The 17,303-nt window shown below is 42.1% G+C and overlaps 1 protein-coding gene across 2 annotated transcripts; it reads left to right on the top strand.

The window, feature by feature from the left end:
- The first annotated feature begins 4,528 nt into the window (after positions 1-4,528).
- VIP (vasoactive intestinal peptide) lies at positions 4,529-11,687 on the top strand. Of its 2 annotated transcripts, XM_052784693.1 has the most exons (7): positions 4,529-4,755; positions 5,282-5,403; positions 6,772-6,912; positions 7,299-7,403; positions 8,957-9,076; positions 9,747-9,855; positions 11,399-11,687. In XM_052784693.1, the coding sequence occupies exons 2-7, from the start codon at positions 5,291-5,293 to the stop codon at positions 11,405-11,407; spliced, it is 597 nt and encodes a 198-aa protein (XP_052640653.1). In that variant the 5' UTR covers positions 4,529-4,755; positions 5,282-5,290; the 3' UTR covers positions 11,408-11,687. The 2 variants fall into 2 exon arrangements, with proteins under 2 accessions (XP_052640653.1, XP_052640654.1); XM_052784694.1 differs by lacking the exon at positions 7,299-7,403 and having other exon boundaries at positions 4,550-4,755.
- The last annotated feature ends 5,616 nt before the right edge of the window (positions 11,688-17,303 follow it).

Below are 17,303 nucleotides of genomic sequence, written 5' to 3'. Positions count from 1 at the left end.
TTTAATCAAGCATGTCTCTGTTAATGACATGTCAAGGTTACTGACATGTCCGGACATACTAATGCAAGAGGTGGACTCATGGGCATAATCCAAATGTTCCAATGATTTTGAAAACTGATTTTGAAAATTATTAACCCACACAGAGTCAAAATGCAAAGGTACCACCTGGAGCAGGACTGATTTGTACAAGTGTTGTACATAGTAGGCATGTTTATTAATATAATTTACTTGATGCAGGAGTTTACTCCAGTTAATGACTCTGCTCTGAGGATCCACACTTGTGACCTGAAAGCAGGGCTCAAGAAGGGCCGGAGGGGAAATGAAGGCTCCCCTGTTCCACCTGTGTGACCCATTCCCAGCCTGGGAACTGAGGAGACAAGCACCCTTCTGCTGAATGTTACTGCTGCAGGAGGCAAGTCATGACTTTTCACTTGCAAAATATTTGTCTGTGTTTTATTCTGTTTACCATCACATTTCCAAGTCTGCAGAACTAACTCAGGCTAAAGGTATCATGGAACAGGGACTCTGCTTTTGAAATAAAACTTACCTAAAAGAATGAACTGATAGTTTTCTCCTTATTTCTCCTGAGAAGCATTCAGAGACAGCTGCAAAGAGCGTGAAGCTGGGACAAGTTTCAGTAAGTGACCCCATCTATTTTTTCCAACCAGGTGATATTCAGCAATATGAATGTTTATGGGAGAGTGGGACCCAGCAATGCAACAGGGTTCTGAGAGTAGAAGCTGGAGATTATGCTAATCATGCCATTAAAGGATTAGAGAAGAGCAGGTTATTTTATCACTTTTTATTTGTATTTTTTACTCTTCCTACACAGTTTCTTGACAATTCTTCTGTTAGTTCTTTTGTGGAAGTTGGAAAAGCTGTTCTGCTAGCTGCTAAATGGTAGTGCTCCATCAATCTGCTCTATAAGCTCTAAAAACTCATGGATCAATGTGATACTGCTATGGGATCAAAGGCAGAGTTTCTCAACTCATCTACAGGAACATGAGCTGTAATGCACAAGGGAGATTCTGCAGACCCAATGATTTGTGAGGCAGAGCTTATGAGTCAGTAGAAGTTTCCTTTTCTGATAAAATACGCAAGTCCTAAACCAATGTTTTTATTATTTTTCTTTTTTTTTTCAAAGTAAAACTATATTTCTATTGCTGATGTAATTTCTCTTTTTCAAATACAATTACATGATAAATCTGGCAAATGCTAAGCAGGTCCTCCATGGAACTAAACAGATTTCTCTCATCTAAGGATTTGGCTTTAAGAGTTTTTTTAGCCCATCAATTTCAGCACAGTTTTACATGCTAAAAATACTAATCAAATCTAAGTAACAAACCTAAAAACTCCCAAATCTTTTTCCCCCAGATGATGTAGCTATTTTAGGTAGTACTTGGTTTATATATACATCACACAAGTTTGTATACAAATGGTGACGTAAACTTTCAGACTCTGCTCAAACTTCTGCTCTTCGCTCAATCTTGTCTAATTGGTTTTCCATCATCCCCAAATATTGCCATTTTATGATTATAACCAGGGTTTTTTTGGTTAAGTGGAACATTAAAGAAAATAAAGCAAGAGTGAGGAGTAACCAAAATGTATTTGATAACATATAGACCAAAGATAAAAAGGTTCAGTAAATGTGGAGCTGCTATGCATCAGGATTCCTGCAACAGCCACTGCAAAATACTTGACTTCCCAAGAGTTGCCTGTGTCTAATTATTATCCCAGAGAAGCTTCCAAGCACTATTTTTTTCCAAGTGACACTTTTCTAAAAGGGTAGAGTTTCTGTCAGTAGAAGACAGTAGGATTTACCATCCAGAAAGGGTCCGTCTGCCTAGATCTTAGAGGACTCCTACAGAAAAGTGGCTTTTCTCCATCTGTCTGTTTATACAGAATTATTTTCTTTTTAATGACTTGCTCTTATCAAAATGTCTCCAGATGATGTGGAAACAATACTGTATATAAGCTACAGGAAAAAAAGAAATTGAAAAAGATAGAATTTGGATTGCCACCCCAAACCCTTCTCAGTCATCCCCCAAAAACCTCCCTCAATGAAAATCTTCTTGAGAAATGAGAAGAAGGACTAAGGAGAAAGGGAGAGGTAGCATGTCGTCTTCAGTTTATCTTGATTTGAGAGGAGGAGGCTGTGGTTGCAGCAGGGTGTTGAAGGGAAATGCAGACAATTGTTAGTGCAATTGAAAAGTGCTTGGGACATTGGGGTCGATTCAAAGCTCCACTGGAGATTTCCTGGGTAAACAAGGGGAATCCACTTGATCTCCTTATGACTCAGTTTCTTGTCTATAGAATAGGGAAAATAGACGGTATTGTAAGACTAGGTGCACTAAAGATTGCCCAGATGATTACAGGGGCTATAGAGAGGGTTTTTTTAAGCAATACTGCCGCCCCTAGAGAGGTTCTGAGGCCATTTTAGCCAGCCCTACAGCATGTTACTCCCTTGTCCAGTCTAGTGTACCACCTGTGAAAAGGAAAACAAAGCTACAGCGAACCAGATTTACCAGGTATGGTAAATAAGTGGGTATGGTATGCTACGGTATGGCACGGTATGTTATGGTATGGTAAAAAAGTACTGATTTACCAGTGATTCTCAAATTTTCTTGGCAGTGCAGTCTATATACATTTCCTCACAGCATGCAGCCACCCATATAGCACATACATAGGAACTGACAACAGACTTGTTTTTCACATATCCCTCAGATTCAGCCGGCGGCTCCCCTCCTCCCTCCCAGGGACGGCAGCCCGCAGGACTCCTGCGACAGCCCCCTCCCCAGCCTGCGCTTGCCCAGGCATGCTGGAAGGAAACTTTTCCTTTCTTCTCCCGTTCCTGCTGCCGGCAACGTTTGGGCTTTCCCTGCAGCGGCTCCCTCGGGTTCTCCTCGTCTTTTTTCTTGCAAGAAGCGCTTGGGTGAAGTCCATTCAGCTTTCCCGGGTCGTGCATACAGCACAGCGCCTAGACGCCCTAGCTGGGCTGTTTCTGAGGGGTGAGGGGAATACGGTGCTATTGATGCTCATCTCGCCATTCCGGAGCAGAATTGCTTCTTCGACCTCTAGTTATGTAGTAACAAGGGGAAAATTTCCTGAAATTAGACTACTGCAGGAACTCTGGTTTTAGTCACAGCTGTCATCCGAGAAACAAATTTCCAGGCATTTTTAATCTAATTCACTTAATTTTTATGTAACTGAATTACAAAATGTGATTAAGCATCACAGAATCTTCGGCATTGCGCCTGCCTAACCTTTAGTGAAACATGAAACAGAGAAACTTATTAGGAGTAAGAAGAAATGGTGAAATCGTCAGTATGGATTTGGTACAATCGTTACTTACTGAGTAGGAGGATTAGAGGCACAAAAGCTCGGGGGGGGGGGGAGAAAAAAAAAGAAAAGAGCATAATGACCTTTTCAGCTGAAATTCTTGCCGCGATTCTTTGCCAGGTATTTCAGGGCAGGCACTGAAAAGACACCGTGCGACACTGAAGAGGTGCTTGCAGGAGCAGCCCAGCCCTGCCGGCCCGCCCGCGGGTCCCACGCCCACTTTCCCCGTGTTTCTTTCCCTGCTGCCCACAGACCATTCCGAGGCAGGGAAAATTCGGAGGAGAAAATCCAAGGCTTCAAACTATCTGATTCCCCCTTGCTGTGGCAGTGACTCCAGCCCCGAGATTTGGGCTTGAGGCACGTCAGAAGGAAGAGTTGCCCCCCCTTCCCGCTCACGGGGGTTTAACGTGCGCTCCAGCCGCGCTCCTGGCGCGCCAGTGCAGCGGGTGCTGGCGCTGGGATCAGCGGAACGGTTACAAGCACCTACGGTGCTTGGATGCACCAAGCGCTGCTTGGATGCACCAAGCGCTGCTTGGAGGTGGGGGCTGATCCGTTTCCCACGAGCACACCCAGTTTAAACGAAAAAGCAAAGACTGGTAAACACCCCGCCGCCTGCTAAAACCAAGCTGAAGCCCGTAGAAAAATTTTGGGTTTTAAGACCAGCTCCCTGCAGCGCAGCCCCTGCGTGCTCAGCCGCTGCGGCTTCTGCGAGCGGCGGCCCGTCCGACGGCGAGTCCCGGGAGGGAAGCCCCGGGAGGGACCGGCATGTGCCGGGGACAGAGAGGGACCGGCTCGGCCTGAAAAACACCGGCGAAGAGCTAGGGAAAGGAGCAACCCCGGGGCCGAGGGGGTGCTCCGCAGGGAAGCACTCGGGGCGGGAGCGAAGGGCCCCCGGGGGTGCAGCCACCTCCCCTCCCGGGTGCCGGCAAGGGGTGCGCCGTGCGCCGTGCCAACCCCCCCCCCCCCGCAGCCCCCCGCCAGCCGCCTGCTCTCCTGCTTTGCCTGGCGGAATCACGCTGCCGACGGGGCCCTGCTCCCCGCAAAACTAACTCATTAATAGAAATCAAATAATGGCGGGGGGGTGGGGGGGGGGGAAGAGGTAGGGTGCGCGGCTGCTCATGAGTTAAATATAAGTCTCTGACTGTCCTGAACAAAGCGACCGTCCCCTTGGGAAGGGTGACGTCTCCCCAGTAACGTGATTGCTTCTTCGGAAGCAGAAACGTGTAAACGCTATAAAACGCGGCGGCGCGGCGGGCAGCTCAGAGCGTGCGGCGAGACGGAGCCCTCCTCTTCTTCTTCCTCCGCCGTCGCCACCGCCCCGGACAGCCGCGCAGCGGGGCAGGGCGCAGGCCCCCAGCAGCGCAGCCTTCCGCTCCGCGCCCGCCCAGCCAGCCCCACCGACGGACTCGCGGCTCCGTGAGTAACTTTCCCTCCGCCGCAGCGGCAACTTCACGGCGGATGAGGAGGGGGTCCCCTTCCCCCGCCCCCGCTCCCCGCTTCTCCCCTCCCGGACCGTCGGGTCGCGGAGAGCGGGTCTGACCGCCCAGGGCAGCCGGGGAGGGACCCTTCCTTTTTTACCTCTTAAAAAATAGAGGTGTATTTTTTCTGGAGGTCGCTAAGCCCCGGGCGCCGCTGCCCGCCCCTCACACCGGGCCGGGGGTGGCCTCGGGGGGTGCCAGCTTCTCCCGGTATGCGGCCGGCAGCTCCCCCGCCACGGCCACGCCGCTGCCGGCGGCGCCTGCGGGGTGCGGGTTCGGGACCGGGTGGGGGTGGGGGTGCGGGTTCGAGACCGGGTGGGGGTGGGGGTGCGGGTTCGAGACCGGGTGGGGGTGGGGGTGCGGGTTCGGGACCGGGTGCGGGGCCGGGTGAGGGGCAGTTGAAGCCCCGGTGCCCCAGCGCAGGGCCGGCGGGTGCGTGACGGCTGCCGCTCTTCCCTCCGCAGGTGGCGGCCATGGAGCACCGCGGCGCCTCCCCGCTCCTCCTGGCCCTCGCCCTCCTCAGCGCCCTCTGCTGGCGGGCGCGGGCGCTGCCCCCGCGGGGGGCCGCCTTCCCCCCCGTCCCGCGGTAAGGGCCGCGCTCGCTCCGCGCTCCGCTCCGCGCTCATGTATGCAGGTGGGGTAGGGGATGCGTGTTAAAGTGTGCTGCGGGACGTGGTGCCTGGCCATCAAAACAGCCTCGGCCCCTCTCTATCGCCGAAGTTCAGCTGGGTGGACGCAGCTGCTAAAAAGCAGAGGCAGAAGCGAACATATTAAAAATTCCTAAATCATGAACGAGGGGAAGGGGTCCGTGCGGACCGATGGGTAGTTTTTGTACTGCTGCACGCTTTGAATTGCTCAGGTCGTTCTTAGTTGTCTAACTAAATTAAATCAGATGGCAGAAAGGTACGGTCTCCATTTAGGTAAGAGGAACATAAAGTGTAAGAAGACCAATGAAAGACGGTATAGCAAAACAGCATAGAGACTGATTTTCAAAAGGTGTGACTTGAGTTGGTTTATTTTACACAGCAACTTTACTTTTTTTTACCAGACACGTGTCTTGCGTGCCTCGGATACATAAGTAGTTCTAACAGTTATAATGATGGTAAAATTGCAAGAACAATAGCCTATCCTAGTTTCAGTACGTGATTTTTGCACAACATCACACACAGGGGTTTACTATAGCGATGGGAGCCCGTCGTCTGCCACAGAACATAAGAGCAGCTAGAAGAAACGTCTGATGCCGAACTACGGCTATGCAGTCAGATTGCCCTTGATGAAATATGACACATCGTAAGAAACAGCAGTTTACAAAAACGTGAAGTAACTGTAAATCAGTTTGTACAGAGCGATTGCCGTGATACATTTTAAATGGTGAAATGTGAACCTTTTTTAACTTGCAACTAGCAAATTAATTTAAACGTGAGAGAATAAAAACATGCAGAGATACATGACTGAACTTCATATTTAGTCTGAAGTTCTTGAGGGTGTATTTACTTTCTTTAGAGAACTGTTTCATACTGCATTTCAATGCACATTTTCAGTCTTAATTGGAAGGTAAGTACTTCACAGGAACTCTTTTCACTTTCCATGGGTGGAGGCTGGTAATTCCATCCATCGTTTACATAAAATAAAGTTGTTGTGAAAATCTTCATGGTTGTCACTGGAGCTGTAGCTGCCATACATTATGCACTGTTCACTGGAATAAATTGTGTGCAATAACAACATGTATCTAGAAAATATGCATTAGAGAGAAGGATCTGTTCTGTCAATTTTAGTCTATCATTGAGCATGGATTATACCTGAAAGTGATTTTTGTTCTATCCAGACTGCTTTAAAATGCCTTACCGATTAAAGCAGGTAGATGTGCATTTTGACACAGACCAGAATGTAAGCTGCAGTGAAGTGTTGCATGTCCTCAGCTAACTGTACTTCACATGGTTTCCTTTTCCAACAGTCTGGGAAACAGAATGCCATTTGATGGAGCCAGTGAACCTGACCATGCCCACGGGTCATTAAAGTCTGAATCAGGCATTTTGCAGAACACACTACCTGAAAATGAGAAATTCTATTTTGATCTGTCCAGAATTATTGATAGGTGAGTTTCTTTATTATCATAAATACAAATGATGATGCACTACTTGAATTACGCCTAAAGATCAGTCACATTTTCAAACTGAGAAATAGGAAAGGAAGAATCAATTACAGAAAAAAACCACACATGACCTCTGACTGAATACTTGTAGCAGTAGGAATGTCTGCAGAAATGTTGATTGCATTGCCATTCTGGGATGATGAATTCATTCACTTCCCAGGAAGGGCTAAAAAGTATATTGTGAAAATCTGGAAGTTGTTTTATGAAATTAGCTTCATTTAACACGTAGAATAGATAACTTAAGGAAAGCAGTATGTTTACAAAATGAACGTTATCAAAATGATATGAACCCAGGTTGTATTGTAGAGTTTATTTATTGTCCATTTCAGAAATGCAAGGCATGCTGATGGAATTTTCACCAGTGTCTACAGCCATCTTTTGGCTAAACTTGCTGTGAAGAGATATCTGCATTCGCTTATTAGAAAACGAGTTAGGTGAGGTGACACTTACATTAGGTAGAGTTTTTTTCCTAGCTGGCTTCATTGGCAATTTTTTACCCTTCTGTACCTAAGTTCTCATTTTTGCAATTTAGAGATAATGAAAGAGAAACTGATATAATGATGGGGGAGCTGAAAATCCTATGTAAGAACTTAGTGGTATTTGTTACTAAATGAATACTTTACTATTTATTCCTGATACAGCTGTGAGGGGTAGAGCAACAGACACTGCACATAGCACTGATAATAAATACTGGCGATATTATAATAATTATCACACCAATTTGCTAATTTTTTTCTCTGGTACTGTTTTTACTAGCTTGGCAGATGAATGGCACAAGTAAATACAAAATGATTGATTACTCAGTACTTACATAACAACAGGGGAACACTCAATGAAAGTAAGGAATGATTGGTTTACAGTGAAAACATAAAGGAATGGTTTTTTTCCTACTGTAGAACATATTGCCAGTTGTTTGGGAGATCTGTATTATAGAAAGATTCGAAAAAGACTGAGGCAAATCCGTAGACAAGGGATCTGGATGCAACTTCCAGACCGGGACGTTCATAAACTAATGGTCGCGGGATGCTGGGACCGATCACTGCATACTTCCCTTGTTTTGATATCCCTAAGCAGCAGCTACTGGGCACTCTTGGGAACAGAATAGTAGAATACTTTGGTCTGACCCAAGATGACAGTTCCTTTGAGTGCCTACTTCATATGCTCAAAAGCTGAGTGAAAATGAGGTCCTGCATTTATGTCAATGCTGCCTTTGTTCCAGAACATATAGTGCCAGTTTCTCGTATGCTATAAACTAATATAGATCACTTAAAGTAGAACACACTGAGGCTTCCTAGGATCGTGCATGAAAAATAAGCCTCCAAGTCTGGATTTCACAAGGTGTGTTTTGTCTTCTGACACCTCTTTAGAACAAGCATTTGTAGCTATGTATGTGATGCTACACTCTTATTTTCCTCAGAGGCAGGCTCTGTCCTCAGTGAGTTTGGTATGAACAGTGACCAGCTCCTTTAAGACCTTCCTGTGACTTAAACCAGTCTGCACCTTGGCATTGTACTAAAACATATTTACATCAATGATAGAAATCAGAATAAAGTCAGTTTATTAAAGAGTAGTACCCTGGGCTATGAGAAGAGACAGGAGGGAGTCGTGGAATCCACACTCAGCCATTTAATCCTGCAGAATTCCTGGGACAGGGATGCTAGAAATCACTGAGTATGCATCCTGATTGCATGGGCCATGGCAAAGTTGAGCAAGAGAAACAAATCAGTGGAAGGTGTGCCCAAAAAGACTGAATAACGATCCTTAGAATTTGATCCTTGTTACTAAAATACGTAGTAAGCAATAGAAGCAGTGGCTTCTTTTCAACAGAATAAAGATCCAAAGTCATAGCTGAAAATGAAAACTGAAATGAAAATTTGATTTTATTTACCTAATCAACATTGTAACTTTGTTTCACTCATTTAATGGTATCTTCTTTTAAACGGATATCGTCTATAACTTTTTTTCTTTGTAATTGTTGTATTGCCAGCTCCCAGGAGAGTCCTGTCAAACGCCACTCTGACGCTGTCTTCACTGACAACTACAGCCGCTTTCGAAAGCAAATGGCTGTGAAGAAATACTTAAACTCAGTTTTAACTGGAAAAAGAAGGTACTACAAGAAAGCAAATATATACTGTTTCCATACTTGTATGTTATTAAGACAGAAAAGATTTATACCTACGTATGTATACAGAGAGGACAAACAAAAGGCAATGAACGTTACTGACTTTATAATGTAGTTTATAACATGGTTTTCAAATACAGACAGCATTTTCTTCCAGACTGGAACAGGCACTACAGTCAGATTAAAATAAAAGAATAAAGAGGACACAGCATCTGACAATTTTAAAAAGCTTCTGACAGATTCTTAAAATGGTTTTATTTTGTAAAAAAGCCTCTTAAGGAAAAATCCACAGAGCTATGGAACACGAACAACAACTTTGTAAAGAAAATGCACTATTTTTGAAAATGTGCCTCAAGTAAACACATAAAATGAAAATTTAGAAGTCCCAGAAAGACCATATGTCCTAATCAGTATAGGTGAGAAGTGCCAGCATAGGTTTTTGTAGAGCTTATATTCTGTTTGTATATTCACTCATTTAGTCAGCTGCTTTTAAATATCATGTCTCTTCTCCCATGAAACATGCTATTTCATGTGATTTATAACACTTTGGTGTAAGTTTAACAAAACATGCAATAGCTACAGTTAGAAGGCAGCTTTGCTTGCTTGTTTGCTTTTTCTTCTGAGAGCAATAAAACTTGTTTCTGATCCACCACAGCCAGGAAGAGCTAAACCCTGCTAAACTTCGAGATGAAGCAGAACTTCTTGAACCTTCCTTTTCAGAAAACTATGATGCTGTAGATGAGCTGCTGAGCCACCTCCCACTGGTATGCCCAGATTTTCTTTCCTCTTGCTATCTGTTACTTGACTGGACCCATAAAATGAGATTAATCATACATGAACTGTGGTCTATCAGAAAAGCAGAATCATCTAGGAAAGAGCCATGTTCTGTGAAACGCTGCATGTTTCTATAGGGATTGTGTCTGATTATAATAATCATTTTAATAACAATAATTGTTATCCCATGATTCCTGTTATTGAAAATTCCTAATTAAACGGCACTGTTAATAATGCACCTAACTCACTTGGGTGTTTCAACTTGTGTGCACTGTAGCATAAAACCAGAATTGACTCATTTTTAATTACAAAGATTATTATTTCTTCAGATAACAAACTCAAGGATATTTCTTTTAATTAAAAAAAAAAAATGCTGCACATTTTTTTTAGCATCTCTTTCATTAGAAGAGAGTTGCTTCTAGAACTAAGAGGATCAGCAACCTGAACCCTAAGCATGAAGAAAGCACTTGACTCCCGTCTAAGGTGTGCTGCAGAGGGATCGTCTGCCATGCAAATACTGCAGTTACTGTTTTCCATTTAGCTACTACTATTTTTCTAAAATCATTCACAAATATGTTTCTTTGTTCACTGAAATGTAAACCCTTATACATCACAGCACTTGCAGGTACATAAAATTGAAAGGGTAACGTAGAAGTGAATTGGGCTTGGTATTCTCAAAAGTGTATTATGAAATTGATGATAGGATGGGGTTTTGGCATTCAGCTGCGTCTCAGCTACAAGTAAGAAAAAAGGCTACTCTTGAGGATAACACTTTTTTTGCGGGGGGGGGGGGGGGGGCAGGGGGAGGATGAAAGAAAAGACATTTCTCCAAACTCTTGTTTCCTTCCAAGACTGAAAGGCAATGTTCTTTTACTTTCCACAAATGTGGCAGTAGCCCTAAAGTTCCCAAAGATTAGAAAGGACATAAACTGCTTATGCCTCAAGGAACAAAACAATTTGTAAGTGATGGGATTCAGGAAAAAAATGTTCTTTCTAGACAAGATTATTGCAAAAATACCTGCTTCTGGATTTTGCACTTTCTAAAACTTCTGGCATTGACTAAGTGAGGGAAAGTAGCAGTGCAGCAGGTCACGGGTGTCTTCCTGGAAATATTTTCAGTCCTTTCCTTTATTGTGTACTGTACTGATGTTCCAGATCTCCCTATAGGTGAATCGCGTACTCAGCATTGACTGTTACTGGTCATTCTATCACAGCGCCCAGTTGCTGAGGTAGTGTGTATCAAGCAACCTGAATCTGTGTATGCATTTCAAGGATACAGTTGTTTTCAAAGTGAGCTGTTCTGGGTATAGGCCAACATGCCGTAACATTTTTGCCTAATCCTCCAGCCTTGCCTGCTGGCTGTAATGCCCACCAAGCTCCTGTGAATCACTCCATCTCATGCTTGTCAGTTCCAAGCACAGCAATTGTTTTATACCAAGTGTTACTTCTTGTCTGCTGCCTGCTTTTGTACACCTCAGGATACAACTGCTTATGAAAATGACTTTTAAAATGTATTTCTCCTTTGCTTTTCAGGACCTCTGAGGGACACCTGGTAAAGTCTATGACAAGAACAAGCTATTTTTGAGTTCCACATAGTATTTAAAAGAGATGACTTTAGTCATCAAACCAGAACAAATATGTTGTGAAGTGAAAGTTGTGATATATTTGTTTCTTATGTAATAAAAGTTGATATTTACATTGTAAATACTACTCTAGAGTTCTCTACTGAAAGCTGTACATATGGATGCCAGTTTAACTCATGAGAAGTCTGTGAGTCCATATGCTGTAAATCCTTTACTTCAATAAATTCATTTGAAAATGAGTGTGCAGCTGAAAAGAGCCCATCATTACTAATTAATTGGCTTATTTTAGGTATGGTACAACATCAGATATGCCTGTATGATAATAGGGATGCACTTCCAGATAGTTCATAAACAAGTGTAAAAACATGAGGAAAAGTATGTGCAAAGTGTGTAAAACTGCATTACAAAGATCTCTGAAAGATACTGCCAGGCAAAGGGGAATGCTTTTCTAGCAGCTTACCAAGCAACTAGAGAAAGCAAAAAAACCATTAAAAATTATTTGACCTCTGACAGCATCTTTCCTTCCTGTTCACATTTTAAATATTTCACAATATACAAATTATATTAAGACCTTTGTTTTCAGTTGTGTTTTGGATGCTCTGGAGCTGACAAAGCACACAAAGAATGCTATCCCTTGATTCATTTGATGCCTGAAGTCACTGGTCATTCTACGTTTAAATGTCTGTAGCTTTGATGATGAAACTATTCCTTATATATAAGATCTGAAGACACTTTACTATTTTTTCAGAATGACTGTCATTTACAGAATATGCAGACAATAAATCATTTTATTATCACAGCAAACTATTACTGCTTTGAATCAGTGCTACAGGTACCTGGAACAGTAGAGGTCCCAGTAAGTGCTGTCTCTACTATAGGAGTAATAGAAGAAGATATTATTATTTAACTGAGGTATACTATGTTGTACTAGAAAGACAAGCAAGTAAGCCTCCAGTCTCCATTTCTTTATATCGTTGTGGCTTAGTATGGAGCTGGAAAATTGCAGCTGATTCACTGTTGCTGTGAATCAGAATCTGGTTGTATTTTATTAAAATTGTAGATTTAACATATTGGATCATTTTCTACAGAATTATTTACTCTTGTAAGGACCGATAGTTCCACTGCAGTAAGGAAAGTGTGTGGTACTGCATGTACAACATATGAAATGCATATTCATGCATGATACCAGCCATAACACTCCTATGACTCCCCTCCCACCTCCTAGAAAGAGATGAAATTTGAAGTAGAAAAACTTATCAGTCCTACTTACAGTTCAATTTGGAATTTCAAGTATATTTATATATCATACATATGCACACGTAGACAGTGATAAAACTGATTTACAAGTTTCACAAGTTTACTGTTCTCATTTAGAAGGAAGCTTTAAACATGATAAAATTTGAGATTTATGGAGACTAGTTCTCATAAATATGTAGCCTTCTGAATTGCAATTTTTTTGAATATTGGCAACTGCTTGTCAAAAGAAAACCAGCTTGCACAGATCAGATGCTATTATTACTATTTCTATCTAGCCTTGACAGAATTTGATTTAGCCTAAGCCAATGACTGGTTCACAAAAGTTAGATGTAATTTTGAAGTCTTCTCTTGAAAAGTGGTCTTCTAATGGTGGTCCACTCTCAATTCCTATCTTATTATGAAAATTTGTGAAAAAAATATGTGCAAAAGTCACAGAAATATTTGAAGGATACTAACAGTCTGATGCTATAGTATTTAATTGGAAATTTTCTTCAGTGACGTTGGAACTTTGTTAGAATTTCTGTGATAAGTAATCTTAAAAAAAAAAAAAGTGAAAAAAATTAACCAGAAGCCAAGCTGCATGTGGTCTTCATACACAGAACTTTTTGTTTAAATATACATAATGTTCATTCACTCCATTTAAAGTAACAAAGATTGGAGTGAACAAACTTTTGACTCCACAATTCCAGAAATCTTTTTTTTTTTTTCTAAATTTGCCTTTTTTTATTTATTTCCAGTTTACCAATAAGGCATCTGATGGAAGACCTTGTCTTCCATGGCTAATGTTTAATGTCCCCAATATTTTGTTCTCCATAGAAAACTGCAGAACCTTAGAACATGTGTTTTCTCTGTTACAATGGAGAGGGAGTGGGTTACAGAAAAAAGGGATGCTTATTAGGAAATCATATATATATATATATATGTATTATAAAATATGAAATTAATACCTTCATTGTAATAACTAAAATAATACTGTGATTGCTTCCTCAGAAGGTTAGCAAATAGAGACAGTCTAAAATGCATGCTAAATTTTATGTACATTTTAGAAAAACTTAGCACTGAAAGGAGAGACACTGATCTCCAGAGTAATATACCTGACTTGGTATTTGTGTTAAAGGATGGCTTTTAACTTGTCATAGAAACTTTTGACATTCTATAGGAGACATAAGGCCCAATTAATACGTTGAGACTAGTTAATTGTGGGAGATGTAACACTGATCACCTCAACTCCATGGGCAAGTGGTTATGGTAAGGTTAAATGATAAAATTGAAGAGAAAATTGCAATGTTTCACTGAATAAGAGTAATTTTCAATCTGTCAGTGAGTCTTGACGCATGTCACCAACCTTACAACCCATCTGCAAAATGTCATAAGAGTGGAATCAAAATGTTGTGTTAATTAGGAGAATGAAAGAGGCAGCTCCAAAGAGAGTATCAAGAGGTCTGCTAGGAGGAAAAGAAATACCCGGGAGAATCAGAAGAGCATCACTGGCAGAGAGAATGCAAAGCTCAGGAGGAAAGAATAATACTGTGAAAGGTTATCGGGATATATGTTAAAGAAACATCTCACCATGTTTCTGCAGAATGTCACTTCTAACACAGGGTAGGGATACTTGCGATCATGGAGGATAGAACTCATTATTTTTTGTTTTATTCAATGGGGTTTGCTTTTCAGACCTACCCCATGGAGCTCTTAAAGGGGCAGAATTGGCTTTAAGTGCATCTTTACCAGCACTGGAAGGGGATATTTTCTGGTGCTGAATCCACAGAGAGGATGTGCATGCTTGTGTGCATCTGTACAATCATCACCCACACAAGAGCAGCACTCAGGATTGTGTATAAGACCATGAGAATTACAAAAGCTGACAAAACATTTTAAAATTTCAACCAGTAAAAACACAGTAAAAATTAATAAAACCCTAACAGCTCCTCTGATATTTTAAATGGCGTTGAGGTGCTATGAGTGTTTGTTCCCCCTGAAAGTCTGAGACAAAATTTCTTTTTAAAAATATGAAAATGCGTAACTTTGATCCAAAGCATGGGTATAACTTCATCTATAGGAATACTGAATTCTCCCCAAAGACGGACCTTTTGGGAAGAGTTTTATGTATACAGGAACAATTTATTTGCTTGCAAGGCATTGGGGAAAGGTAGATGGAAAAGGCTGTCCATTGCCTCTTGTGAAACTACCTATGCTTCCATTACCTCTTTTATTTTTCCTTATTTTCTCCCTCCCTCCTCCAGCTACCACAAGCTTCCCCACTTTTTGTTAATAGTCTCACCCTTGGCTTGCAAAGCTAGTGTATGAATGTATACCTACGTTTTTGAGAGGAACAATTACAGCAGACCTTACATTTATGGTGCAGCAATCTAATAACTGCCAGCCTTGGTTATGGAGATGAGTTCTGCAGAGAACCTGGCACAACCAGATTTGCAGGAGCAACCTGTCCTGCTCACAAAGAGCCCCTGACTTCCCACAGGAGATTTCCCATTTGGTTTGTGCCTGGCGCAGAAGGCTGACCTTTCCTTGGATACATCAAACAGAACTTGTGGCCTCCTGGGGCTCGCGCTGGCTTGGGCAACTACAATATTTTCAGCTTTTCTCGTTTCTGCTTTGGAACAGTCACAGACAAATTGCTTGCCAGGTTGACAAGCTGGTTTAGGATTAGAGGTAGGAAACTAGACACCGGGTCTTTTGTACCAATCTTTAAAAAAGTCCTAAGAATAATTTGATGCATCTTCTGCTTCTGAAGTAAACAAACAGGAAAAGTTTTACTTCAGTTTTATACACAGATACATGCAGGCCACCTAGTAGGGAGGGGAAAAAACAGCTTTCCCTTGTGAGGATAAGAATTTTCAATAACTTAATTGATTGTATTGGGTCTGGCTGAGATGGAGTTAATTCTCCCCATAGCAGCCCTCATAGTGCTGTGCTCTGCATCAGTAGCTAGAAAGGTGTTGATAACACACCAGTGTTTTGGCCACTACTGAGCAGTGCTGGCACAGCATCAAGGCTGTCTCTCCAACATTTTTGCCCCCCCCCTCAACGGCAGGCTGGGGTGGGGCAGGATCTTGGGAGGGGACATAACCAGGACAGCTGACCTAAACTAACCAAACAGATATTCCATACATGTGACGTCAGCTCAGATATAAAAGCTAAGTAAAGGGAGACGGAAGGGGGACATTTTTGTGTCTTCTGGAGCAACCACTACGTGTACTGAAGCCCCGCTTTCCAGGAGGTGGCTAGACATCGCCTGCTGATGGGAAGTAGAGAATAACATCATTCGTTTTTCTTTGCTTTCACGCGCGACCTTTGCTTTCACTTTATTAAACTGTCCTTATCTTGACCCACAAGCCTTTTGTTATATTTTCTCCCCCCTGTCCAGCTGAGGAGGGGGAGTGATAGAGCAGCTTTGGTGGGCACCTGGCGCCCAGCCAGGATCAACCCACCACATTGATCAACATTTGTAAATAAAAATATGGTTGTTTATTCAAAGATTAAGCTGAAAGTGATGTAAACCATAATGGTACAGTGAAAAAGATAATTCTCTTATCTAAATAACAACATTCTCATGGTGAGAACAATATTTTCAGTAGAGCATGTTTTTGGGAAAGAATGGGGGTTGTTTCAATAATGAGGGGAAAAAAGGAGAAAAGAGTCCTTGTCCTTCCCCACTGAGTGAATTATTTTATACTAGATAGAGTTTTGCATAGGATAATATGCTTAAAAGAGTGTATGTGAGGTTGGTGTGTAAGATCTATTTTCTGGATCTTTTCTGGAACTGGCCTGGACACTTAGAAGCCCTATTTCACGTTTCAATGAGACCACAGCATCTAAGAGCCTAAGTTATTTCCAAACATGGGATATAAATGCTTTTAATATGTTGATCCTACTACTTAATAGTTGTCAAGTCAGAATTTGCTCGTAACCAACACATATCCTCTTTTTGGCATGGGGGGAAAGCAGAAAAGAAGGTAAAAACAGTCATTGTCTCCTATTGTTAGATGAGATGGATCAGTGAAGATCTTCCTATTCAAGAAATGTACACAAAGCTGCCATTTTTGCCGGTAGCGTATGAAGTAGCCAGGCTATTGACTGGGTAAGACAGAGACAGAATGATCTTTAGTTTTGCCTGTAAAATTACCTGATAGTGTTGCCACTTGGCCAAATGGTAGGAGGTGTCAAGTTCTTGCACATCAGCTTTTTGATAGAGAAGAAATCATTTATATGGAGCCTGGGTGGCTCCTAGTTGTTTGCTTCTTTTATATACTATTGAACTGCTTTTTACTGGAAGTGGTCACAAGTATGTTTGACAGATGCCTTATCACCATTTGTTGCTATTCTAACACAGCTCTTCATCTTTGTATTTCAGCCAATCCTTCTTCCCATAATCACAGCCGGAACATCTGCACACTGTTTTAAGCAAGCAATTTGGCTCTTATTAGGGAGTATAGAAAGCAAACTGCTGTATTCTAGGAAGAGTCTTCATGACAAAGCTAGGGATATATAATTTATGCAGAAAGACTGAATCTTGGTTAAAAAGTAAGAAGAGTTTGAAAACTTCTAGATCTGGTGCTGATGGTTTCAGTCCTGTCTGG

Source organism: Harpia harpyja, chromosome 4, assembly GCF_026419915.1.
Source record: "Harpia harpyja isolate bHarHar1 chromosome 4, bHarHar1 primary haplotype, whole genome shotgun sequence".
NCBI classification, from domain to species: Eukaryota; Metazoa; Chordata; class Aves; order Accipitriformes; family Accipitridae; genus Harpia; species Harpia harpyja.
This window is presented reverse-complemented; position numbering and strand designations above follow the sequence as displayed.

What these genes read in the sequence shown, in the direction of transcription:
- VIP (XM_052784693.1), top strand. Translation starts at nt 5,291, where the DNA reads ATGGAGCACCGCGGCGCCTCCCCGCTCCTCCTGGCCCTCGCCCTCCTC. An exon ending in GCCTTCCCCCCCGTCCCGCG is followed by an intron (nt 5,404 to 6,771) that starts GTAAGGGCCGCG and finishes CTTTTCCAACAG; the next exon opens with TCTGGGAAACAGAATGCCAT. An exon ending in CTTATTAGAAAACGAGTTAG is followed by an intron (nt 7,404 to 8,956) that starts GTGAGGTGACAC and finishes TTGTATTGCCAG; the next exon opens with CTCCCAGGAGAGTCCTGTCA.